The sequence below is a fragment of the Somniosus microcephalus genome, chromosome 9, assembly GCF_052327205.1.
Source record: "Somniosus microcephalus isolate GS21.2 chromosome 9, FLI_Smic_1.0, whole genome shotgun sequence".
Classification (NCBI taxonomy): Eukaryota; Metazoa; Chordata; class Chondrichthyes; order Squaliformes; family Somniosidae; genus Somniosus; species Somniosus microcephalus.
The window spans coordinates 95,647,582-95,675,539 of record NC_140995.1 but is presented as its reverse complement, the minus strand read 5'-3'; the positions used below and the strand labels follow the sequence as shown (position 1 = coordinate 95,675,539).

The 27,958-nt window shown below is 44.9% G+C and overlaps 1 protein-coding gene across 1 annotated transcript in view; it reads left to right on the top strand.

Moving 5' to 3' along the window:
- The window catches only part of LOC147112546 (cytosolic 5'-nucleotidase 1A-like), a 65,944-nt gene extending 52,648 nt beyond the window's left edge, over positions 1–13,296 (top strand). The window contains exons 5-6 of the mRNA XM_085996874.1: positions 6,444–6,628; positions 8,740–13,296. Of these exons, the coding sequence (XP_085853000.1) occupies positions 6,444–6,628; positions 8,740–9,105 (551 nt within the window). The 3' untranslated portion in view covers positions 9,106–13,296. The remainder of the gene's footprint in view (positions 1–6,443; positions 6,629–8,739) is intronic.
- Positions 13,297–27,958: the final 14,662 nt, after the last annotated feature.

The following is a 27,958-nucleotide window of genomic DNA, read 5'->3' as shown; positions in this document are numbered from 1 at the left end:
TGAAGATAGAACCAAAATATGCATTTAATTGGTCCGCCATTTCTTTGTTCCCAATTATAAATTCCCCTGATTCTGACTGTAAGAGATGTACGCTTGACTTCACCAATTTTTTTCTCTTCACATATCTATAAAAGCTTTTACAGTCAGTTTTTATGTTCCCTGCAAGCTTACTTTCATAATCTATTTTCCCCCTCTTAATTAATCCCTTTGTCCTCCTTTGCTGAATCCTAAACTGCTCCCAATCCTCAGGTTTGCTGCTTGTTTTGGCCAATTTATATGTCCTCTCTTTGGATCTTATGTTATCCCGAATTTCCCTTGTTAGCCACGGTGGAGTCACCGTTTTTGTTTTGTTTTTTTATGCCAAACTGGGATAAACAGATTCTGTAGTTCATCCATGCGATCTTTGAATGTTTGCCATTGCCTATCCACCGTCAACCCTTTGAGTGACATTACCCAATTAACCCTACCCAACTCGCATCTCATACCATCATAGTTCCCTTTATTTAAATTCAGGACCTTAGTCTCTGTGTCAACTACTTCACTCTCCATCTTAATGAAGAATTCGATCATATTATGATCGCTCCGACCCAAGGGGCCTCGCACAACAAGATTGCTAATTAATCCTTTCTCATTGCATAATACCCAGTCTAAGATGGCCTGATCCCTAGTTGGTTCCTCGACATATTGGTCCAGGAAACCATCCCGTATACACTCCAGGAATTCCTCCTCCACAGTATTGTTACTAATTTGGTTAGCCCAATCTATATGTAGATTAAAGTCACCCATGATGACTGCTGTGCCCTTATTGCACGCTTCTCTAATTTTCCTTTTAATGCCATCCCCAGCCTCTGCATTACTGTTTAGGGGCCTATACACCACTCCCACTAACGTTTTCTGACCTTTGGTATTTCTCAGTTCTACCCATACAGAGTCCACATCATCAGAGCTCATTTATTTCCTTACAATTGTGTTCATCGCCTCTTTAACCAGCAATGCTAGCCCACCTCCTTTTCCTTTTTGCCTATCTTTCCTGAATATTGAATACCCCTGGATGTTGAGTTGCCAGCCTTGGTCCCCCTGGAGCCATGTTTCCGTAATTCCATTCATAGCATATTCATTTACCTCTATTTGCGCTGCTAATTCATCCACCTTATTACGAATGCTCCTTGCATTAAGACACAAAGCCTTCAGGCTTGTTTTTTTAACGCTCTTAGACCTTTTAGAATTATTATTTACTGTGGCCATGTTTGTTTTAAACCCTTGATTTCTCTGATTGCCACAGGATTTCCCTGCAGATTTGCTCCTCTACATGTTTCCCACTAGTTGGTGGCTATAGACTACACCTAATAGTGTAATGGCACCTCTATTATTTCTTAACTCTAACCAAATAGATTCTGTCCTTGACCCCTCCAGGATATCCTCTCTCTCCATCACTGTAACATTCTCCTTAACCAATACTGCCACCCCACCTCCTTTCTTTCCTTCCCTATCTTTCCTGAACACCTTGGGAGGAAAATTGGGTTGCTTTGCGCCTAAGAGGGCGCAAAGCAACTAGCGCCCAGGTGCAGCGCCTCCCGTGAAACTTAGCGGGAGGTTAGCGGCGACGCTGTGCCGCCGGCGATGACGTCAACGCCGTCCGCAGCGCCCCGCTCGCGCTCCGGCCGCGAACTTCGGGAGTGCCCCCTGACTTGCCACCGGACGCTATGTTCGACAGCGTCAGGGGGTCTGCCTGCAGCCGAGGAGGCGCTATTTAAAGGCGAGGTGCGGGCCGGCCATTTTTGTTGCTGGCCACCTGCCTGCACTCCCGTCCCCGGCCTCCTGAACTGCCCCTCCCCCGCGGAGTGCCGGCTGCGCTCCAAGAGCCCGGCTCTTCTCGAGTGCTGGGCACTTTTGCTGGCACTCCCAGTCCCCGGGGACCCAGCTGGGCCCCAGGTCGCGCTGCGCAAGGCCCCTCCCCTTTAAGAAGGCACGTAGCGCCGCGATATTGACTCGCAGTTCCCCAAGAGGAATGCGGGTCGCTTCCACTAGCGCCCCGCTTCCCTCTTGGGGCACAACCACTCAATTTCCGGCGTGGGGGCGCTAATTTTTCTGGGGCACTAAAAGTAGCGCCCCGGCAAAGTTAGCGTCGCAAATTTTTAGCCCCTTATATCCAGGAATATTTAAAATAAATCCTGCCCTTTTTTGAGCCAGGTCTCCATTATCACCATGACATCATATTCCCATGTGGCTCTTTGTGCCTGCAGCTCACCAACCTTATTTACCACACTTCGTGCATTTACACACATGCACTGTAACCCTATCTTATCCCTTCTTGTATTCTCTTAGTCTGACCCCACTTAATACTGTACTATACCTTACGCTAGTGCTATCTGTCTCTCCCAGTCCTCTGTGCACTTTGTTTATTCTTTCTAATGCTACATTCTGCCCAACCCCCTGCCAAATTAGTTTAAACCTTCCCCAACAGCACGAGCAAACCCCGCCACAAGGACATTGGTCCTGGCTCTGTTGAGGTGCAACCCGTCCAGCCTGTACAGGACCCACCTCCCTCAGAACCGGTCCCAATGTCCCAGGAATCTGAAGCCCTCTCTCCTGCACCATCTCTCCAGCCATCCATTCATCATCTCTATCCTCCTATTTCTATACTCACTAGCTCGTGGCACCTGGAGTAATCCGGAGATTACAACCTTTTGAGGTCCTCCTTTTTAATCTCCTAGCTCCTTAAAATCTGCCTGCAGGACCTCATCCCTCTTTCTACCTATGTCGTTGATACCGATATGGACCACGACCTCTGGCTCTTCATCCTCCCCCCCCCCCCCCTTCAGAATGTTCTGCAGCGGCTCAGTGACATCCTTGACCCTGGCACCAGGGAGGCAACATACCATCCTGGAAACACGTCTGCGGCTGTAGAAACGCCTGTCTGTTCCCCTAACTATCGAATCACCTACCATTATTGCTTTCCCGATCTTCCTCCCTCCCCCCCACCCACGATACAGCTGAGCCACCCGTGGTGCTGTGGACTTGGCTCTGGCTGTACTCTCCAGAGGAATCATCGCCCTCGCCAGCGGTTAGAGAGTGAGATACACTCAGAGGACTCCTGCACTACCTGCCTGGTCCTCCTTGTCTGTCTGACAGTCACCCATTCCCTCTCTACCTGCACACCCTTACACTGCGGGGTGACCACCTCCTGAAACGTGCTATCCACGTAGCTCTCAGCCTCACGGTTGCACCGCAGTGTCGCCAGCTGCTGCTCAAGCTCCAAAACCTGGAGCTTGAGCTCCTCCAGCTGATGACACTTCCTGCATACGTTGTTGTCCAGGACTGGGGAAGCGTCCTGGAGTTCCCACATGGCACAAGATGTGCATTCCACAGGACTGAGGTGCCCTGCCATGCATCTACTTAATAGATTATTAACTAACAACAGAAATAAATTCAAGACTTAAAAAAGAACAATCACCAGCTACTCGCCAGTTTGGTTTTTTTCTCTTCAGCTCCTTCCCTTGTGCTGATGTCACTCACCTTGCTCCCTGACGCTCGCACTCCCTCCGGGCTCTCGCGCCTACCTTAATCTCTGGCCACTCCTCTCGCGCTCTCCTCGTTCCCCCTCTGCTCCAAATTACCACTCTCTCCAAATTCCCAATTTAGCACTCTGTCTAGAAGCACTCCGTTTAGAATCAATCTGTGCTGCCCACTCTGGGCGAGGACAGGAGCAGGCTCATCTGTAATGTCTTTCATGGGTTGAGGGGGTGGAGTTGGGTAATAGCATGCCATTTTGGAATGCAAAGCCTCCACCGTCGTCCAGCTGGGTGGGACTGCACTCGCCTGGTTCCATTCTAATCTATCTAATCATAGCCAGAGAATCATCTGCAATGGCTTCTCTTCCCACTCCCGCATCATTACCTCTGGTGTCCCCCAAGGATCTATCCTTGGCTCCCTCCTATTTCTCATCTACATGTTGCCCCTTGGTGACATCATCCGAAAACACTGCGTCAGTTTACACATGTACGCTGATGACACCCAGCTCTACCTCAGCACCACTTCTCTCAACCCCTCCACGGTCTCTAAATTGTCAGACTGCTTGTCCGACATCCAGTTCTGGATGAGCAGAAATTTTCTCCAATTAAATATTGGAAAGACCGAAGCCATTGTTTTCGGTCCCCGCCACAAACTCCATTCCCTAGCCACTGACTCCATCCCTCTCCCTAACATCTGTCTGAGGCTGAACCACTCTGTTTGCAACCTTGGTGTCATATTTGACCCTGAAATGATCTTCCGACCACACATCCACAGCATAACTAAGACCACCTATTTCCACCTCCGTAACATCGCCCGTCTCCGCCCTTGCCTCAGCTCTAGACTTGACTATTCCAACGCACTCCTGGCTGGCCTCCCACATTCTACCCTATGTAAACTTGAGGTGATCCAAGACTCGGTTGCCCGTGTCCTAACTCGCACCAAGCCCCGTTCACCCATTGCCCCTGTGCTCGCTGACCTACGTTGGCTCCCGGTTAACCAACACCTCTATTTCAAAATTCTCATCCTTGTTTTCAAATCCCTCCATGGCCTCGCCCTTCATAGAATGGTTACAGCACAGAAGGCGGCCATTCGGCCCGTCGAGCCCATGCCATCTTTCAGCTAGTCCCACTCCCCTGTGCTTTTCCTGTAGCCGTGCAATTTTTTTTCCTTCAGATACTTATCGAACTCCCTTTTGAAAGATAAGATTGAGTCTGCTTCCACCACCCTTTCAGGAAGTGAATTCCAGATCCTAACCACTCGCTGCGTACATTTTCTTCTTACATTGCCTTTGGTTCTTTTGTCAATCACTTTTAATCTGTGTCCTCTGGTTCTCGACCCTTCTGCCAGTGGGAACGGTTTCTCTCTATCCACTTTGTCCAGACCCCTCATGATTTTGAACACCTCTATCAAATCTCCTCTCAATCTTCTCTACTCCAAGGAGAACAACCCCAGCTTCTCCAGTCTATCAACGTTACTGAAGTCCCTCATACCTGGAATCATTCTCGTTAATCTTTTCTGCACCTTCTCAAAGGCTTTCACATCCTTCCTAAAGTGCGGTGCCCAGAATTGGACACAATACTCCAGTTGGGGCCGAACCAATATTTTATACAGGTTCATCATAATTTCCACACTTTTGAACTCTATACCTCTATTTGTGAAGTCCAGGATCCCATAAGCCTTTTTAACTGCTTTCTCAATCCGCCCTGCCACCTTCAACGATTTGTGCACATATACCCCTAGGTCTCTCTGTTTGTGCACCCACTTTAGGATTGTACCATTTAGTTTATATGTTCTCTCCTCTTTCTACCAAAAGGTATCACTTCACACTTTTCTGCATTAAATTTCATCTGCCACGTGTCCGCCCATTTCACTAGCCTGTCTAAATCTTCCTGACGTCTATCACTCTCCTCCTCACTGTTAACTATACATCCAAGTTTTGTGTCATTCGCCCCTCCTTATCTCTGTAATCTACTTCCGCCCCCACCCCACCCCCCCCCCGAGATATCTGCACTCCTCTAATTCTGCCCTCTTGAGCATCCCTGATTATAATCGCTCCTCCATTGGTGACTGTGCCTTCTGTTGCCTTGGCCCTAAGCGCTGGAATTCCCTGCCTAAACCGCTCTGCCTCGCTACCTCTATTTCCTCCTTTTAAGACGCTCCTTAAACCCTCACTCTTTGCCCAAGCTTTTGGTCAGCTGCCCTCATTTCTCCTTATGTGGCTCGGTGTCACATTTTTTGTCTTCTAATACTCCTGTGAAGAGCCTTGGGACATTTTACTATGTTAAGGGCACTATATAAATACATGTTGTTGAATTGATTGCACAGTTTAACTGTTTTTATATTGGTTTAGTCTTGTGGCAGTGCTGCTGGCTTCCAATGAGCAAATCTTGGGTAGTAAGTAGCACCCCAAAGCAAATTTACCATATTTGTTAATATCAGCTACCAGGAAAACCTTATTAGCAAAAATATGTTGATCATCCTACTAGCTGACATTGGCAAATCCAGCAAGTTTACCTTGAGTTAGCTATTGGCTGCGCAAGACTCAGACATTGGGAGTTGGTGGCAGTAACCCCATGTAAATGTTGCTTTTCAAAGGAATTTACTAAATAAAGACCCCAAAATATGATACTGCTGGAAAAAGGGGGCGGGAGATGGATGCAGATAATGTGTTCCATTGTGAGCTTCACCTTGTGTTAGGATAGGTCTCCTCTAATCTACACGGTTAAAAGAATGTTTAGAATCGCTCTGTCCCTTTAGAGTCCCTTTAGGGATTCAGTCATTTTCAAATTTTAATTTAACATTCGCTAGATTGTGGTGTGGCATTACTAGAACAGTTCTTGTGGTATTAACACGATTACTAGCAGCATGACACTATTTAGCAACTATGCTCTGTAATAATATTTTGCTTTATTTTGCCTACCTGATTTCAGGAATTGCAGCAGCTACTATGTTTCATAGTAAGAAGGACCTGCAGCTTTCAGTTCACCAGCTCAGAGTGGCGTTTGACGGAGATGCCGTTCTTTTCTCTGATGAGTCAGAGAGGATTGTAAAGGCTCATGGATTAGATACATTCTTTGAACACGAGCAGAAGTATGAAGACAATCCACTCGCACAGGTAAGATTGACACTTATATAATACTTTCTGCTTTATTTACAGTTTCAAAGAGGCACTGGCTGATTTTCAGCTGCAGCTCCATGCTAGTTCTGCATAGTTCTTGCCTGAAAAATCTAGTACAAATCGCTTTCAATTCTTCAGTCTAAGCATATTTGCATAATTATTCACAACAACATGTGCAATCTCAGAAGGGCCTAGGGAAGACATTGGTTCAAGTCCACTTGGCATGAAACTACTAAAGGGAAGTCTTACAATGGTGAGGGGAGGAGGCAAAAAACAAAGCTTTTAGACAGCCTCAAAAGGTATCTCAACCCATTAGCAGCCATTGCTGAGCCTGAAGGAACAGGAACCCCAAAAGAGGCTGGCAGAAGTGAAGAAATAGATAACTCTCGGTGCAAGCACAAGTCTACAGGCAACTGATAGAGCAGCCTGAAAGTCCACCCCGAAGCTCACTTCCCACCAGGTTTCCTTGGCATGCTGAGGATTTGGTGTTCAGTATACTTGATGGTCGCAAAATGCAGTGAGGTTCTTGCCTATTCCTTTTTATGTATACTACTGACTCTCCCGCCTGCTTCAAATGTGAACTTCTAAAGGCCACTGCTGGGCAGATGAAAAAATGGAGTATGGCTGACATCCTGTGGTAATCCAGCAGGACTTCTTACCACCTCATTTCATGGTCCGTTTTGAGTGTTTAGTAAACCTTTCTTCATTTGGGGAGGGAGAGAAGCTAGATGTTTTTTTGTTCCAGTAACATTAAGCGTAAGCGATCTGTTTCAGTGCAAGTTGCCATTGCATTCTGTTTTTATAAGTGGAAAGTTTGCCAAACTTTTTTTTCCATGAAGGTAGTGTCATTTTTAAATGTGATATCCTGGTAAATATTTTAGAATGTTTGAATGCAATTCATGTAGTGAGAGGAATGCACGAGTGGCTCAGAATAAATCCTTCTGGGACAGCATCTTCTATTCAGTGGCTTCCTCAAATGTCTTGTCTTGGGCTGAATTCTCACCATATGCGAATTGCTGGAACAATGCAACCACAAATTACTCTTAAAATAAAAATAAAACCTTTGGTATGAACAATGAATTAGGCAGGGAGAAGAAAACTGCTGCAGCTGGAAGCAGATATCGACCTTCCTCTCTTTAATGGGGCAGAAATCCAATGTACTGGGAGTGGAGGAGCGGGAAGCTGAACCTATTTCCGCGAGGTGTCTGCCCTTTACTGGCTCCCACAATAACTTCTGACTGAGGCATCTCCCAGCAGCGCCTGCCATACAGAGCTGTATATGAGCCCCATAATGCTCTATTAAAATAGCAAATGATCCAAGAGAGATCGATTTCCATTTGAATAAGGGGCTCACCAGTGAGGGAGCAGCAGGGAAGGAAATTTGAGGCCTTCAGATCTTTGGACAGACCATCCTTTGCCCCCTCAGCGCCCCATCCCCCCTCCTCCTAAATGCTAACCTCTACTGCACCAACTCCCTTTGGTGAGCACAAAATTCAGTAACACATTTTTGAAAAACGTATTTTTATTTTCCAAACAGTAAGGGAAGGGAAGATTCAAATCAGTAATGGTCAGGGAAGGGACACTCCATTGAAGATTCTATGTTATTTGGCAAAAGCAGAAACACAGTGAAATGAGAAGAACATTTTGAAAAAAACATTTAGCGATGTTTTGATTATTTTAAACCAGATAAAATTACTCCTATCCCACCCCATCAGATTTTTAATTGAGTTTGACACTCAAGACAAAATGTAGATAATGTACATGGTAATGTCGGACTGCTATTCTGTGTAAGGTGAAAAGGAGCATCTTGCCTTGTCCTGTATCGGTTGGAGATTTCTCAGATTATGCTTTGGGAGTACTTCAGGAAAGTGTCGGGAAAGCTGTCAACTTCACTTCATCCAAATTGGCCTTGACTTGAAAGTATGTGGGGTGGGGGGGAGAAGTGCTTTTGAGGTAGTAACTGGTAATAGTGCCAGCAATTACCTCAAATGACAGAAGTGTAAAATGAGAAATTATCTTTAAATAGAGGTTAAAGATATCTGATCTAGCAACTATTACACAGCAATTGTTTCTGAAAGGTGTAATTTACTCATTTATTTTCCAAATAGGGTCCACTCAAAGGATTTTTGGAAGCATTAGGAAAACTCCAGAAGAAGTTTTATGCCAAGAATTTGCGTTTGAACTGCCCCATCAGGACCTATCTTGTCACAGCAAGAAGTGCTGCAAGTTCTGGAGCAAGGGCTTTGAAGACTCTTCGCAGCTGGGGGCTGGAAGTTGACGAAGCACTCTTCCTTGCTGGGGCACCAAAAGGGCCACTCTTAGAAAAAATACGTCCACATATTTTCTTTGATGACCAGATGTTCCATGTTAAAGGAGCGCAGGAGATGGGGACCATTGCAGCACATGTTCCATATGGCATTGGACAGAAGTACAATAAGAGCACTCCCATAACTGAACCAGCTAAAAAAAGTTAAGCTTGCAGCATGGTAAATCAACTCCAGATATATATTATATATAAACAAAATACCAAGTTCAGAACGTTTACTGCTACTATAGCTGTAAGTGAAATGTGATAAAATCACACTGTTAGGCCAATGAGAAAATTGGACTTTAGTCAGTGGGGCCTGTTCTACATAGCACGCATTCACTTATTTGTCTCTTTTCCACACTCTCTAATATTTGTTACAGCTTATTTATCTTTTATGCTATCAAGCTTGAGGGGTAGGAGAGCTGCATGAAGTCATCAGCTTTCATTTTCATCCCACTTTTAATTCTGACCACAATAGCCTTGAAATAATTTTGTTCATTTAAGAATGCTTGACTTTCTTTTCAAAACTGGCAACATTTAAAATGAGTTTACCATATCTTTTAGTGGTACCATTTATTTAACCCACAGTAACTTTACAACACTTTATCAGATTAGCACCAAAAAATTTCCTATCACTAAAATTGCTTATCTTTTCCATAATAGCTCCAATAAAATGGAAGATGGTGGCCAGATGGATTTCAGATTTGTGGCAACCATAATATAGCTATTTTGAGTGGTGTTAACAACAATTAGAATGATAGACATTTATCTTATTGACACTGTACTTTCAGCCTGTTTGTTCCACTTGGAATATTATGTAATTGAAATTGTTTGCTTAGGTTAGAAATTAAATGAACTCCAGATGAGTTTAAAAAGATCAAAGAAGTCCCTTGGAGACAGAATTTGATGACACAGAATGAAACAATTTCTGTGCCAGCTCTCTGAGAGTCCCATTCCCCTGCCCTTTCCCCATACTTAGAATGTTTTTTGCTAATATTCATCCACTTCCCTTTTAAAAGCTATTATCAATTTTGCTTCCACTTCTGTTTATGGTAGGACATTCTGGGGGTTAAATTCGGGAGCGTCCAATTCTGGGACCCCCGGCGCAGCGTTATTCGCCCGCACACAAATGGTGAGGTCCGAGGCGCCCTGGATATTGGGCCTCGGACCTGGTGCTACGGGAGGAGGTCGCTGCAACAGGCTTGGGCCGCTGCAAGGTGCTTAAGCTTGGGATTGGCCAGGGGAGGGGTCGAGTCAGGATAGGGGGATTGAACTCTGGATCGGGGGCTGGGTGGGATCGGGGTCTCAGACAAGGAATTGGGGCCAGGGGAGTGATAGGGGGTTGGGATCTCGGGACTGGGAGCAGCGGCGATCGGGTTGCTAATTTTGGTGAATACTTACCTTTTTTGTTTATCTAGGCGATGCTTAGGGTTGGTTTTCCCTGAGTGTGATTGCCTCTGGACAAACCAGTATTGCAGCAGGGACCTGCAGCCGGGGTTGAGCCTTTTCTTTGCATATGCAAAGGGACTAATGCCTGCTTCTAGCGTGGGTAAAGGACGTCGCTTGTTTTTTTATTCATTCACTGGATGTGGGCGCTGCTGGCAAGGCCAGCATTTATTGCCCATCACTAACTGCCCTGGAGCAGGTGGTGGTGAGCCACCTTCTTGAACCGCTACAGTCCATGTGCTGAAGTTACTGCCAGTGCTGTTAAAAGACTTGAAAGACTTGCATTTATATAGCGCCTTTCATGACCACCAGACGTTTCAAAGCGCTTTACAACCAATGAAGTGCTTTTTGAAGTTTGTATGTAACGGGTATGGAGTGCCAGGATTTGACCCAGCAATGATGAAGGAACGGTGATATATTTCCATGTCGGGATGGTGTATGACTTGGAGGGGAACTTGGAGATGATGGTGTCCCCATACGCCTGCTGCACTTGTCCTTCTAGGTGTTTGTCCTTACCAATATGATGGGCGGCGCACTTCTGGTCGGAAGTACACACATGCTCCCCGCCCCCCATTTTGCGGTCTTAGGAAGCCGCGTAGAGGGACTGCCGACGAGAGAGAGAGAGAGCACCTGAATAACAAGTGCTACGTGGCCCAATTTAACTGTCTTAACTCTGTCCTAATAGCCCTCTGTCTAATTTTTTTTTTCCCTAATTTCTCCATTTGATCTTTTGGTGATGAATTTTGACATCTAGTTACCAATTCATCGACCAGCAGAAATTGTTTCTTTCTACTTGATCAAAATCCCTTGTATTCATCAGATCATCTCTTAATCTTCTCTCTTTAAATGAAAAGAGCCCCAGTTTCTCCAATTCCTTCTCATAACAAAAGCCTCTGATCCCTGATACCATTCCTGAGCACTACTGTATTTAAAATAGGTTTGACACTACATTGGAGTTATGTTCTGTGAGACTCCCTTCTCCAGTTTAACTTTTTATTTGTTTAACGTATATGCTAGGGATGCAATATTGCTGCAAGACAGCTGTTATTTGATGGAAGCCAATCATGCACATCATACGCTAATGCATTTTAGGTCACTCGTATCACTACATGTGGTTTAATTCTTTTCACTTTTGTATACTAATAAGTGACACCATTCCTGTATCTGTAAAAGATTGGGACTTACACCAGCAATCCTATGATACAATCCTCTGGTTACAGTGATGAATTCTATTTACATTCTATATTAATCTTTCCTCTTGTTTTACATCAAAGTAGATGATTTTAGATCATGTTTCTTGTCTGCAATAGCATAGATGTTTACATTCACCATTATCTCAATTTTTTATTATTGCAAAATCTAGGTAAAGGTATAGGCCCATGGTGCAGGACACCATTATGGATGAAATGAGTAGGAAAAAAACTTGGACTGAGAATCCATGAGTTGTACAGTGAATCTTGGAAAATATTCCAGGAATTCCTATTTTCATTTTTAACTATTAAATTAAAAAGTGTAAATGATTCTAAGAGTGGCATCATTTGGGAATGAATGTTTTTAGCAGATGCTGTTTGATAGATTAGTTGAGTTATGGTTTTTAATAATTTGGACTTTCTTTGTACCTGGGATTGTTCAGTAAATATATCAAAATGTATTGAAGTTCCTCAGTGTTTTTAATCCTATGAATATCACTTTCAATTTGTAAACTGTTACATTGTGAGAAGCCCATAGAAATTATTTTTTAAAGTTTTTCTGATTAATGCATTTATTTAACTCCTTCACACAAAGCAATTGGGAATTTCCTTTTTGAAAGGAAATCCAGGAATAACTGGTGCAGTAGGCTTGTATACTATCTCTTGGCCTCAGACTGGATTCTATTCCAGACCAAACTCATGGGCTGTAAGTCTTTTGATCTCTGTTGTCTGTGAATGTGAAGGCCCTGAATGAAATGAGTCTGAAAAATCTTAGCACAGTTCCCACTTGGGTGCAGGTTAATAACACAGAACTTTTCCTAAATTAACAATCTCATTTATAGAGACCACCAAGATGGTTGCTATGGGAAATGTAAATGCCACACCAGAGCAGTATGGACTCTTCGCTAATTGTGGCTAGGGTGTGTCAGAACAAAGTAAAGGGACATTTATTTTGTATCTAACCGCGAAACACCGGACTGACAGTCAGTATTAACATCCTTCACCCAGGTAAGGAAATAAAAACAAGTTTTAAAACCCCTAGGCCTCGAAATTCGTTTTGGACAGTGGCACAAAATAGGCAATACCGGATTGGCCGCCTGTTATACCCAGCACCTGGTGTTCTGAATATCGGGCACTGGGTATAATGGGCGGCCGATCCGATGCCGCCTGTTTTGTGCCACCGCCCGAAACCAATTTCTAGGCCATATTTTTTTTAGAATTATGAGAATTAAACAAATGACAATAATATAAATGTTTCCTTCATATTTGTAACTGAGTGTACAAGAAGGGAGTGATTTATACTCCTGACAAACGAGGCTTAGAAAATTATATCTGAACGGTATTGTATTTTAAATCAAGTGTGAAAGAGATATACAAAGCTTTTAAACATCAATGCCATTTTTAAGTTTTGTGTGTAGATTATTTCGGCATATTGTCCTGCAAATGGCACCTTTTTTTACAAGCTGCATTCCACAAACATTATTTAATGACATACTTAATGGGTTTGTTTAGAGGCAACAGTCTGTAAAATGATGATGGTATCAAACTAAATTGAAATTATTTGGTCTATTGTGGTTTACCTTATTGCATTGTGTGGGTATTAAATTGTAGTGTCTATGCATTTTATATTTGTTTTGTTAACAGCAATTGCCTTTGCAATTAAAAAAAATACTGTACTTTGTTTTTACAATTTCAATAAAGCTGCCTTATGTAAAAATCAGGATCAACATGGTATTTTTACTTTGCATCAAAAATGTATTTCTTAAGGGATTAAAGGAAAACTTTGCATGCTGGAAATCTGAGAAACAGAAAATGCTTGAATTATACAGCAGTCCCTGAAAGCCCTGGCAGGCCAGGTGACTGGAAGTGCAGCGGCGCAAGGACCTTAGCCCGACAGTGTCGACCTCGTCCCAAATCCTGTTAATGTAAAGAAGGTGGACACCTGCATCATTTACCACATTGTCCAATGGAGGCTCTGTGTGTTGCCCCCATTGCAGAGCAAAGCTATGCAGCATACAGCAACTGCGACTACATGGGATGCACTCTGTGGGCTGTGTTGGAGGAAGCAACCAGGCCTATCCTGGCAGCAGAATTATTTCTTAAGGACTCCAAATGTCTGCTTGACAAGGACTTTAATTGACCAATGGATTTGACTGATGCACAGTTTTTCCACCAAGTAGGAGTTCCTGACAGGAATCATATGCCAAGCAGCCAGATTCTCACTTGCTGTGCAGGGGCAAAGAGTGGGGCCATGAAGGATTACCATAATATAAATGAGGCATGGCAGCTGCCAGGGAAGCAGGCACAGACCTGCACGATGCACTTCTGGTGATCACATCATAGCTGCACATTAATAGAGTGGCCGCCCTTGTGATTCATGAAAGCTGCGGGCTTGTCTGAAGTGGGTGCAGTCAATGACACCCTGGACTTGGGGGAAGCCTACAATCTTTGCGAACCCCAGAACCCTATCCTGCTGTTTCCGGTTGTCCATGAGGAAAGTAATCAAAGTGTCTGCTTTAGCAAATATGACATCAGTCACCTGCTAAATGCAAGCATGAACTGCAGAATGAGTGATGTTACTGATATCCCTGTTGCAGCATGGAAGGAGACCGAGGAAGGGAAGCAAAGGGCTGCAGTGACTTTAACTGTAACAGGAAATGCTGTGCTAGTTGTGGCAATAAGTTGAAGGTCTTGTTGCAGGAACTCTGACAGCCTCCTTTGAGAAGTACAGGTGTAAGAACCAGGAGCCTCTGTGATCAGCACAGAATGGTTGGTGCAGAGCATAATGAACCATTGCACAGGATCAGCTAAAGTGCAGAGACGATAGGACTGTTAATTGTATCAACTGATAACTGTATAGTGTCAGAAGAAGGATTCATATATGGCAAGACCCATAACAAACCATTGAAAAGCATAAAAGAAAGATACTGCAGAATTAAGAGAGCGAAAGGGCACTGCGGTGGAGCAGCTAAACACCGAGTGCTGGGAAATATCGACTAGGAAGACGAAGAATTGGACGAAGACACAAAGATGGTCATTCCAGTTCTCCCGTCACAATGGTTTGATCACTCCACGTTCTGGGCCGTGCTCCGCAGTTGTAAGCATCGCTTTTAATGGTTTATATTTTCAAATGACAGCCAATAAACTGGCTTAATATCAGTTTTCAATTAATATCAGTTTCTGTTACTGTCTCAGCTAAGGGACCAACGAACTGAAAGTTGAATCTTATGATCGCTACACAGGTATGTTGTCCTGGGCCTGTACTCCCTGTTTAGAGGGTAAGGATTATTGTAAACATGCCTACTACTATCTGCCTTTGCTGCAGCTACAGCTCTTCTCTTCCTCTAGGCAGAGTGTAATTGACACAAGGGTCCCCTTGCAGAGAATGGTCTGTTGCCAGAAGCCCCTTAAAATTTTAGAGAAATTTCACTGCAAAGAACAACAACTTGCATTTATCTAGCACCTTTAACATAGTAAAACATCCCAAGGCGTTTAAATCAGATAAAATATGACACTGGGCCACATGAGATATTAGGACAGGTGACCAAAAGCTTGGTCAAAGAGGTAGGTTTTAAGGAGTGACTTAAAGGAGAGAGAGGTGGACAGGCAGAGAGGTTTAGGGGGGAACTCCAAAGCTTAGGGCCTCTCAGCTGAAGGCACGGCCGGCAATGGTGGAGGGGTGACAATCGGGGAAGCACAAGAGGTCAGAGTTGGAGGAGCGCAGATAGCTAAATAGTCAATTACCACTATAAACTACAAGCAGAATATCTCCCAAATCTTAGGGGGAAAAATTTGTGTGGTTTGCGCCACAAGGTGGTGCTAAAATGCCATTAACAGCTGTAACGACAGCTGATGTCGGTTCCAGCGCCACACGCCCTATCAGTGGTGCCGGCAGCACTGCCGGTAAACTCAATCACCAGGGACCTCGCCATCATGGAGACCGTGACGTCAGTGAGTGTGCTACACTTACTGGATGTCCGATCTCCCAACTTCATTATAACCACTTACCTTAACGGCAGCGCAGAACAATGATAGGGAGAGCTGGCATCTATCAGCAGGAAGCAGGCTGCAGCAGCGAGATTTAAAGGTATCATCGCTAATCAACAACAACAACTTGTATTTGTATAGCGCCTTTAACGTAGTAAAACGTCCCAAGGCGCTGCACAGGAGTATTTTAACACAAAAAATTTGACACCGAGTCACATAAGGATAAATTAGGGCAGGTGACTAAAAGCTTGGTTAAAGATGTAGGTTTTAAGGAGCGACTTAAAGGAGGAAAGAGAGGTGTAGGCAGGGAATTCCAGAGCTTAGGGCCTAGGCAACAGAAGGCATAGCCACCAAAAGTTGAGCGATTATAATCAGGGATGCTCAAGAGGGCAAAATTAGAGGAGCGCAGATATCTCCGGGTGGTTGTGGGGCTGAAGGAGATTACAGAGATAGGAAGAAGCGAAGCCATGGAGGGATTTGAGAATTTTGAAATCGAGGCACTGCTTAACCAGGAGCCAATGTAGGTCAGCGAGCACAGGGGAGATGGGCGAATGGGACTTGGTGCAAATTATGACATGGGCAGACGAGTTTTGGATGACCTCAATTTACGTAGGGTGGAATGTGGGAGGCCAGCCAGGAGAGCATTGGAATAGTCAAGTCTAGAGGTAACAAAGGCATGGATGAGGGTTTCAGCAGTGGATGAGCTGAGGCAAGGGCAGAGATGAGCGATGTTACGGAGGTAGAAATAGGCGGTAATAACAACAGAAAATGCTGGAAAAACTCAGCAGGTCAGGCAACATCCGTGGAGAGAAATTTGAGTTGACGTTTCGGGTTGGACCCTTCTTCAAAACTGGAAAGAAAAGAAACTAGATCGGAGGCAGGGCTGCGATCGGATAAAAGAAACAAAAGAAGTAAAAGAGATTAGAAGCTAGACGAGATGGTAATAGGCTGGGATTAGGTGTAAAGTGTACTGGCAGGGCAAAAGATAGCTGCCAGGTGTGAGAGAGAAACAAAAGGAAAGGGGGGGGGGGGAAAGGAGTGGAACAATTACAAGAGAAAATGAAATGGGGGCCGAGCTTATGATCTGAAATTGTTGAACTCGATATTGAGTCCGGAAGGCTGCAGACTGCCTAATCGGAAGAGGAGGTGCTGTTCCTCGAGTTTACATTGAGCTTCCGTGGAACAATACAAGAGGCCAAGGACGGTGAGGTCCGAGTGGGAATGGAGCGGTGAATTAAAATGACAGGCGACCGGAAGCTCGGGGTCCCCCTTACGGACTGAACGGAGGTGTTCCGCAAAGCGGTCACCCAATCTGCGTTTGGTCTCCCCAATGTAGAGGAGACCGCATCGTGAGCAGCGAATACAGTATACTAGATTGCGAGAAGTACAAGTAAATCGCTGTTTCACCTGGAAGGGGTGTTTGGGGCCCTGGACCGTGGGAAGGGGGGAGGTATAGGGGCAGGTGTTACATCTCCGCTTGCACGGGAAGGTGCCAGGCGAAGAGGAAGGGCTGTTTGGGGTGATAGAGGAGCGGACTAGGGTGTCTCGGAGGGAGCGGTCCCTGCGGAATGCTGAAAGGGGAGGGGAGGGGAGGGGAAGATACGTTTGGTGGTGGGATCACTTTGGAGGTAGCGGAAATGCCGGAGGATGATCCGTTGAATGTGGAGGCTGGTGGGGTGAAAGGTGAGGACAAGGGGAACCCTATCGTGGTTCCGGGAGGGAGGGGCAGGGGTGAGGGCAGAAGTGCGGGAGATAGAACTGACACGGTCGAGGGCAGTGTCAACCACAGTAGAGGGGAATCCTCGGTTGCGGAAAAAGGAAGACATGTCTGAAGCACTGGTGTGGAAGGTGGCGTCGTCGGAGCAGATACGGCGGAGGTGGAGAAACTGGGAGAATGGAATAGAGTCCTGACAGGAAGCGGGGTGGGAGGAAGTGTAGTCCAGGTAGCTGTGGGAGTCAGTGGGCTTGTAGTAAATATTGGTCGATAACCTATCCCCAGAGATGGAGACGGAAAAATAGGCGGTCTTTGTTATGCTGCGGATATGTGGTCGGAAGCTCATTTCAGGGTCAAATATGACATCAAGGTTGCGAACAGTGTGGCTCAGCCTCAGACAGATGTTAGGGAGAGGGATGGAGTCAGTGGCTAGGGGACGGAGTTTGTGGTGGGAACCGATAACAATGGCTTTGGTCTTCCCAATATTTAATTGTTGCTCCAATTAACATGGTTCTGCTGTTTCAGTGCCTGTTTGCTACTTCTTGCAACTGAAACAGTATTCTTTAAGTTATTTCAAGTTTTTAGATGACAGGGAGTGTTGATTCAATTGCAGAAGTCCCTCATTATTTGTTAAAGGCTACTTAACCATATTTAGTCTAAACATCGCCCATTTCTTGGCGATAACGAATTTCTAGTTTTAAAGGCGAGCAGGTGAGTATCCCTTGGTATGGGTATTGTAAACAAGCTCTAAGGACTATGAACTATAAAAACTTGAAGTACAATCCTTTCCTTGTACAAAGCCTTAGTCCAGGCACAACCAAAATAATGTGTGCAGTTTAGATCCCCTCACATGATGGAGAACATTGAAGACTTAGAAAGGGATCTGAAGAGGTTTATTTCATTGATACTTAGTTTAAGGGCTCTTGGTTATCAGGACAGACTTAGAATTGGACATTTTACTTTGGAAAAGCATAGACCTTGAAAGGATATTACAGGAAACTCTTTGCTATCTGGCACCGATGGGACCGGGATGGTGCCAGTTGATTAAAAATTCCGGATGACAGAGAGGGTTATCTACTGAGGCTATTTTTAACAAACAAAAATTAAAAAATCAAGAAATGTGCAGTATACAGTAATTGGGTGCTCACCTATAGAATATTGTGTTAAATGGATGGTGTAAGATGCTTGATTAAGTTCAGTACTGCCAGTTGAGGGTAATCCATAGCTCTTTAATTACTTTACTATAGAAGTTTTGTTTTACTGTTAACAACTGTATACAGTACTGTAGTTGACTGTACAGTTATTCCAAGTCCTTTTGCTTGGACCAACTTTTGGGAATTCCATAATGCAAGATGGGGGAGATAATTCACGATAAAGATGGAGAGACACACAGAAAAATGGTGGATCGGAAGAGACTACCGGCAGCGCGGGAGAGTCAGACTCCTGTTATTGAGGTGTCCAGACTTCCGACAACGCCAAGAAGCCGACTAGTGCCAGTTTGGAGAACTACCCCCACTGACTAACTCGGCCACTGCGGGAGACTCGAACTTGGACTCGGCAACATTTCCGGTTATTGAGGTGGTGTTTTCGGAGTATGAATTTTGCCAGTTAATAGAGAATTCCAGATATTTCGGTGCCGTTTAAATGAGAGTTTCCTGTATTGAGGTATGTAAAATAATTAAGTGATTAGATTCTGTCTAAATGGATACATTATTTGCATGAGAAAGGCAAGAGAGGACTAGGGAGCATAAGTATAAGTTATGGAAACATAAGAGTACGGTTAACTTTTTTTATTCATTCCTGGGATGTGGGCATCGCTGGCGAGGCCTGCATTTATTGTCCATCTCTAATTGCCCTTGAGAAGGTGGTGGTGAACCGCCTTCTTGAACCGCTGCAGTCCGTGTGGTGAAGGTACTTCCACAGTGCTTTTAGGGAGTTCCAGGATTTTGACCCAACATCGATGAGGGAACGGCGATATATGTCCAAGTCAGGATGGAGTGTAACTTGTAGGGGAAGTTGCAGGTGATGGTGTTCCCATGCGCCTGCTGCCTTTGTCCTTCTAGGTGGTAGAGGTCGGGGCTTTGGGAGGTGCTGCCGAAGAACTGTTAGGAAGAACTTCTTTTCGCAGAGAATTGTCGACTTCTGGAATAGATTGCCAGTGTGTGTGGTAAGTGTTAATTTGCTACAAGTGTTCAAAAGGGTGTTGGACAAGTTCTTGAGTCAAATGGGAGTAGGCCATTCAGCCCCTCAAGCCTGTTCCACCATTCAATGAGATCCTGATTGATCTGTATCTTAACTCCATCCACTTGCCTTGGTTCCATATCCTTTTATACCCTTGGCTAGCAAAATCTATTGAGCACAAGATTTAAAATTATTAATTGAGCTAGCATCTACTGCTTTTTGTGGGAGAGAGTTCCACACTTTTACCACCCTTTGTGTGAAGAAGTGTTTCCTAACTTCTCTCTTGAATGTCTTGGCTCTTATTTTAAGGTTATGTCCCCTTGTCCTAGACACCCCCACCAGCAGAAAAAGTTTCGATCTACCCTATTAGTTCCTTTCAAAATCCTAAAAACCTCAATCAAGTCACCCCTAACCTTTTATATTCCAGGGAATGCAAGCCTAGTTTTCTGTAATCTCTCCTCATAATCTAACGCTTGGAGCCCTGGTAATATTCTGGTGAATCTGCGCTGCGCTCCTTCCAAGGCCAATATATCCTTTTGAAGGTGATGAACCTAGAACTGTACGCAGTTCTCCAGATGTTGTCTAACTAGCTCTTTGTATAGCTGTAGCAAAACTTCCTCCCCTTTATATTCTAGCCCTCCAGTTATAAAGGCTAACATTCCATTAGCCTTTTTGATATTTTTTGTACCTACTACATTTTAGTGATCTGTGTATATGGGCCCCAAAATCTTTTTGAACCGCCACTGTTCCTACTTTTTCACCATTTAAGTAATACTCGGATCCGTTGTTTTTTGCTCCAAAATGGATGACTTCACACTTACCTGCATTGAAATCCATCTGCCAGACTTTTGCCCACTCACTTAATCCATTAATATCTCTTTGTAATTTTATGCTCCAGACTACACTGCTTACTATACCTTCAATCATTTTGTCATCGGCAAACTTGGATATATGACTCTCTATTGTATTAGCTAAGTAATTAATAAAAAGTGAACAGTTGAGCGCCCAACAAAGATCCTTGTGGGACACCATTAGCCACTCCCTTCCAATTCGAGTACATACACATTGGGCGGAATTTTCTGGCATCTGTGCGGATGCGATTGGAGGCGGGTCAGGAGGGATATTTGAGAAACCTTGGAGCGGGTCGGCAACCCGCTGTCATCCCGCCCCAACGAGTCTTTCCCTCGGGTGCGTTTGCCATTGCGGCAACGACCCGAACAGCAGAGGCGGCCGAGGTAATTTAGATCATTATCAGGTACTTGTCAGACCCTGAAACCGCTTTGTAACCCTACCTTTCAAATTTCCTTGGATGACCATGGGAATCATGCAGCTCCGGAACCACGTCTGTGAACCTGAGGCGGCAGTTGAGTGGCCAGTGATCCACCTCATTATTGCACAGCATGAAAAGTACAATAAAAACTCCCACCTGACATCTGGTCACTTTCCTAAGGCAGATGCTGTTGCTGAGTACATTGTGAGCACACATTTAGCTTTTGAGAGGTTGCAAGTCTTTTCAGCAAAGTTGGGATCCACTGCCACCTCATTGGTACCACCTGCCACACCATTGACAGCTTGCTTCTGTCATCTCTACTTGACCTGCCATCTATTACATCAGCATGGGTGCCGTTTATACTGTCTCCTCTTGGTCCTCAGAAGTGGACCACGATGAGCCAACACCAGCAGCACCAGGAACACCAGCAGCACCAGGAACACCAGCAGCACCAGGAACACCAGCAGCACCAACAACACCACCAACCTTCTCCTCAACCACCTGATGCTGCACAGGACAGAGGGCATCAGCGCAGGGCTGCACCGTGTCAGAGGCGATGCCCCAACACAGGGTATACAGGCAGAGGATAAACTTAGTCAATGTGACTATTGCACCAGGTCGTTGCAGACATTTACAGATTGCTGGAGCAAGACCTGTAGCCCAAAGGAGCAGGTGGACATAGCTTACCAGTGGCTGTCACTAGTCCTCAACTTCTTCACCTCAGGCTCCTTCCAGGGATCTGCAGCAGACATTTGCGGCATCTCACAGTCGGCCGCCCACAGATGCATCACACAGGTCACCAATGCCCTCTTTGACAAGTCCATCAATTATATAAACTTTGCCACTGATGAAGCTAGTGTTACTGAGTGGGCGCTCGGCTTTGCTGCTCTCGCTGGCTTCCCACAGGTGCAGGGCATCAACGACTGGATACATGTGGCCATCAGCCCCACATCACCCAAGAGTCTTTGTCAACCACAAGGGCTTCCACTCCCTCAATGTGCAGTTCATCTGCAACCATAGAAAGATCATCATGCAATGTGTGCGCCAAATTCCCTGGCAGCTGCCAAGACTCTTTCGTCCTAGAGTCATAGAGTTATACAGCACAGAAAGAGGCTCTTCGGCCCATCATGTCTGCGCCGGCCACCAAGGCCTATCTATTCTAATCCCATTTTCCAGCACTTGGTCTGTAGCCTTGTATGCTATGGCATTTCAAGTGCTCATCTAAATGCTTCTTGAATGTTATGAGGGTTCCTGCCTCTACCACCCTTTCAGGCAGTGAGTTCCAGATTCCAACCACCTTCTGGGTGAAAAAGTTTTTCCTCAAATCCCCTCTAAACCTCGTGCCACTTACCTTGAAACTATGCCCCCTGGATATTGACCCCTCTACTAAGGGGAAAAGTTGCTTTCTATCTACCCTATCTATGCTCCTCATAGTTTTGTACACCTCAATCAGGTCCCTACTCAGCCTTCTCTGCTTTAAGGAAAACAACCCCAGCCTGTCCAGTCGTTCACTCTTCATAGCTGAAACGCTTCAGCCCAGGGAACATCCTGGTGAATCTCCTTTGCACCCTCTCCAATGCAATCACATCCTTCCTATAGTGTGGCGACCAGAACTGCACACAGTATTCCAGCTGTGGCCTAACTAGCGTTTTGTACAGCTCCATCATAACCTCCCTGTTCTTATATTCTATGCCTCGGCTAATGAAGGCAAATATCCCATATGCCTTCTTAACCACCTTATCTACCTGTCCTGCTGCCTTCAAGGATCTATATACATGCACACCAAGGTCCCTCTGATCCTCTGTCCTTCCTAGGGTCCTACCATTCATTGTTTATTCCCATGCCTTGTTAGTCCTCGCAAAATGCATCACCTCCCACTTTTCAGGGTTAAATTCCATTTGCCACTGTTCTGCCCATCTGACCAACCCGTCAATGTCGTCCTGTAGCCTAAGGCTTCCCTCCTCGCTATTTACCACTCCACCAATTTTTGTGTCATCTGCGAACTTACTGATAATGCCTCCTACATTCATATCTAAATCATTAATGTACACTACAAACAGCAAGGGACCCAGCATCGATCCCTGCGGTACACCACTGGACACAGGCTTCCAGTCACAAAAACAACCTTCGACCATCACCCTCTGCCTCCTGCCACTAAGCCAATTTTGGATCCAATGTGCCAAATTGCCCTGGATCCCATGGGCTCTTACCTTCTTGACCAGTCTCCCATGCGGGGCTTTGTCAAAAGCCTTACTGAAGTCCATGTAGACTAAACAAATACTCAACCCTCATCCACACACCTAATCATCCCCTCGAAAAATTCAATCAATTTGGTTAGACATGATCTCCCCGACAAAGCCACGCTGACTATCCTTGATTAATCCTTGCCTCTCCAAGTGGAGACTAATTCTGTCCCTCAGAATTTTTTCCACTAATTTCCCTACCACTGATGTTAGGCTCACTGGCCTGTAATTCCCTGATTTATCCCTACTACCCTTCTTGAATAATGGTACTATGTTAGCTGTCCTCCAGTCCTCTGGCACCTCCCCTGTGGCCAGAGAGGTTCTGAAAATTTGTGTCAGAGCCCCTGCAATCTCCTCCCTTGCCTCATAGAGCAGCCTGGGACACATCTCGTCTGGGCCTGGGGATTTATCCACTTTTAAGCCTGCTAAAACTGCTAGTACCTCCTCCCTCTCAATGCTAATTTATTGAAGTATATCACAATCCCCCTGCCTGATTTCGATGCCTATATCGTCCTTCTCCATAGTGAACACAGATGCAAAATATTCATTTAAAACCTCACCTACATCTTCCGGCTCTACACACAGATTGCCACTTTGGTCCCTAATGGGCATTACTATTTCCCTGGTTATCCTCTTGTCCTTAATATACTTATAAAACACCTTGGGATTTTCCTTTATTTTGCCTGCCAGTGTTTTTTCATGCCCCCTCTTCATAGAAATACAGATAGAAGATAGGAGCAGGAGTAGGCCATTCGGCCCCTCGAGCCTGTTCCGACATTTAATGAGATCATGGCTGATCATCCAACTTCAGTACCCTGCTTTCTCCCCATATCCCTTGATCCCTTTAGCCTTAAGAAATATATCTAACTCCTTCTTGAATATATTTAATGAATTGGCCTCATCTGCCTTCTATGGTAGAGAATTCCACAGGTTCACCGCTCTCTAGGTGAAGAAATTCCTCCTCATCTCAGTCCTAAATGGCTTACCCCTTATCCTTAGACTGTGACCTCTGGTTCTGGACTCCCCGCCATCGGGAACATCCTTCTTGCATCTAGTCTCTCTAGTCCTGTTAGAATTTTATAAGTTTCAATGAGATCCCCTCTCATTCTTCTAAACTCCAGCAAATATAAGCCCAATCGACCCAATCTCTCTTCATACGTTATTCCTGCCATCCCAGGTATCAGGCTGGTGAATCTTCGCTGCACTCCCTCCATGGCAAGAACATCCTTCCTCAGATAAGGCAACCAAAACTGCACACAATACTCAAGGTGTGGTCTCACCAAGGCCCTGTACAACTGCAGCAAGATATCCTTGCTCCTGTTCTCGAATCCTCTCGCTATGAAGGCCAACATACCATTTGCCTTCTTAACCGCCTGCTGCACCTGCATGCTTACCTTCAGCGACTGGTGCACAAGGACACCCAGGTCTCATTGTACTTCCCCTTTTCCCAATCTATTGCCATTCAGATAATAATCTGCCTTCCTGTTTTTGCTACCAAAGTGGATAACCTCACATTTATCCACATTATACTGCATCTGCCATGCATCTGCCCAATCACCCAACTTGTCCAAATCATACTGGAGTTTCTCGGCAACCTCCTCACAGCACACACGTCCACCCAGCTTTGTGTCATCTGCAAACTTGGAGATATTACACCCAGTTCCGTCGTCTAATCATTAATATATATTGTGAATAGCTGGGGTCCTAGCACCAATCCCTGCGGTATCCCACTAGTCACTGCCTGCCACTCGGAAAAAGACCCGTTTATTCCAACTCTTTGCTTCCTGTCTGCCAACCAGTTTTCTATCCAAGTCAGTACCTTACCCCCAATTCCATGTGCTTTAACTTTACACGCCAAGCTTTTATGCGGGACCTTATCGAAAGCCCAAATACACCACATCCACTGGTTCTCCCTTATCTATTCTACCAGTTACATCCTCAAAAAATTCCAGTAGACTAGTCAAGCATGATTTACCTTTTGTAAATCCATGTTGACTTTGTCCGAACCTGTCACTGTTTTCCAAGTGCTCTGCTATTACATCTTTTATAATGGATTCTAGCATTTTCCTCACTACCGATGTCAGGCTTACTGGGCTATAATTCCCCGTTTTCTCTCCAGCACCTTTTTTAAATAGTGGGGTTACATTAGCTACCCTCCAATCCATGGGAACTGTTCCAGGGTCTATATAATTTTGGAAGATGATCAGCAATGCATCTACTATTTCTAGGGCCACTTCCTTAAGTATCCTAGGATGTAGATTATCAGGCCCTGCAGATTTATCAGCCTTCAATCCCATCAATTTCTCATATACCATTTCCCTACAAATACTGATTTCATTCAATTCCTCCCTCTCATTAGACCTTATGTTCCCCAACGTCTCTGGGAGGTTATTTGTGTCCTCCTTTGTGAAGACAGAACCAAAGTATGTATTTAATTGGTGTGCCATTTCTTTGTTCCCCATTATACATTCCCCTGATTCTGACTGCAAGGGACCTATGCTTGACTTCACCAATCTTTTTCTCTTGACATATCTATAGAAGCTTTTACAGTCAGTTTTTATGTTCCCTGCCAGCTTACTTCTATTTCCCCCCTCTTAATTAATCCCTTTGTCCTCCTTTGCTGAATCCAAAACTGCTCCCAATCCTCAGGTTTGCTGCTTTTTCTGGCCAATTGATATGTGCTCTCCTGGGATCTTATGCTATCCCTAATTTCCCTTGTTAGCCACGGTTAAGTCACCTTTTTTGTTTTATTTTTATACCAAACAGGGATGAACAAATGCTGTAGTTCATCCATGCGATCATTAAATGTTTGCCATTGCCTATCCACTGTCAACCCTTTAAGTAATGCTCCGCAATCCATCCTAGCTAACTTGCGCCTCATACCGTCGTAGTTTCCTTTATTTAAATTCAGGACCCTAGTCGCTGAGTCAACCACTTCACTCTCCATCTTAATGAAGAATTGTATCATATTATGATCGCTCCTCCCCAAGGGGCCTCGCACAACAAGATTGCTAATTAATCCTTTCTCATTACATAATACCCAGTCTAAGATGGCCTGATCTCTAGTTGGTTCTTCGGCATATTGGTCCAGGAAACCATCCCGTATACACTCTAGGCATTCCTCCTCCACAGTATTGTTACTAACTTGATTAGCCCAATCTATATGTGGATTGAAGTCACCCATGATAACTGCAGTGCCCTTATTGCATGCATCTCTAATTTCCTGTTTAATGCCATCCCCAACCTCAGCATTACTGTTTGGGGGTCTGTATACAACTCTCACTAATGTTTTCTGCCCCATGGTATTTCTCAGCTCTACCCATACAGATTCCACATCATCAGAGCTAATATCCTTCCTTACTCTTTAACCCGCAATGCTACCCCACCTCCTTTTCCCTTTTGCCTGTCATTCCTGAATATTGAATACCCCTGGATGTTGAATTCCCAACCTTGGTCAGCCTTCGCTCTCCTAATTTCTTTTTTAAGTACCCCCTTGCACTTTCTATACTCCTCTAGGGCTTCCACTATTTTTAGTCCTTTGTATCTGCCAAAAAGCCTCCCTTTTTTTCCTAATCCATTCTTGTATATCCCTTGACATCCAGGGTTCCCTGGGCTTGTTGGTCCCACCCTTGACCTTTACGGGAACATGTTGGTGCTGTACTCTCTCTATTTCCTTTCTGAATGACTCCCACTGCTCTGATGTGGATTTTCCTACAAGTAGTTGATCCCACTCCACTTTGGCCAGATCCTGCCTTATCATATTAAAATCGGCCTTCCCCCAACTTAGAACCTTTATTTTCGGTCCATCTCTGTCCTTTGCCATGGCTACCTTAAATCTCACCGAATTATGGTCACTGTCACCAAAATGCTCTCCTACTGACACTTCTACCACTTGCCCGGCTACATTCCCTAGAATTCAGTCCAGTACCACCCCCTCTCTTGTAGGACTTTCTACATGCTGGCTCAAAAAGCTCTCCTGGATGCCCTTTAAGAATTCCGCACCCTCTAAGCCTTTCACACTCTGACTATCCCAGTCAATATTGGGGAAGTTGAAATCCCCTACTATTATTACCCTATTATTTCTACACTTCTCTGAGATTTGCCTACATATCTGTTCCTCTATCTCCCCCTGACTGTTTGGGGGCCTATAGTACACTCCCAGCAAAGTGCTTGCCCCATTTTTGTTTTTAAGTTCTACCCATATGGCCTCATTAGAGGAACCTGCTAAGATATCATCCCTCTTTACTGCAGTAATTGACACCTTGATTAATATTGCGACATCCCTCCTCTTTTACACCCCCCTCTGTCTCGCCTGAAGATTCTATACCCCGGAATATTGAACTGCCAGTCCTGCCCCTCCCTCAACCATGTCTCTGTGATAGCAAGAATATCATACTCCCATGTGTTCATCAACACCTTCAATTCATCTGCCTTACTCGAAAGATTCCTTGCATTAAAATAAATGCCATCCAGCCTTGCCATATACTCCCTTGTGCCGTTACATATTTGGTCTGCCTTCCAGACTGATTTGTTTTTTCCTCTGTATTTGGCTGTGCATCACCCCTACTATAGCTCCACTCCGTATCCCATCCCCCTGCCAAGTTAGTTTAAACCCCCCCCCCCCAAACAGCACTAGCAAACCTCCCTGCAAGGATGTTGGTCCCGTTCTGGTTCAGGTGCAACCTGTCCGACTTGTACAGGTCCCACCTTCCCCAGAAACAGACTTAGTGTTCCTGGAAACTAAAGCCCTCCCTCCTGCACCAACTCTTTAGCCACACATTCATCTGCTCTATCCTCCTATTCCTATACTCTCTAGCACGTGGCACCAGGAGTAATCCAGAGATTACAACCTTTGATATCCTGTTTTTTAATCTGCTACCTAGCTCCCTAAATTATTGTTGTAGGACCTCATTCCTCTTTCTACCTATGTCGTTGGTACCAATGTGAACCACGACCTCTGACTGCACACCCTCCTCCTTCAGAATGCC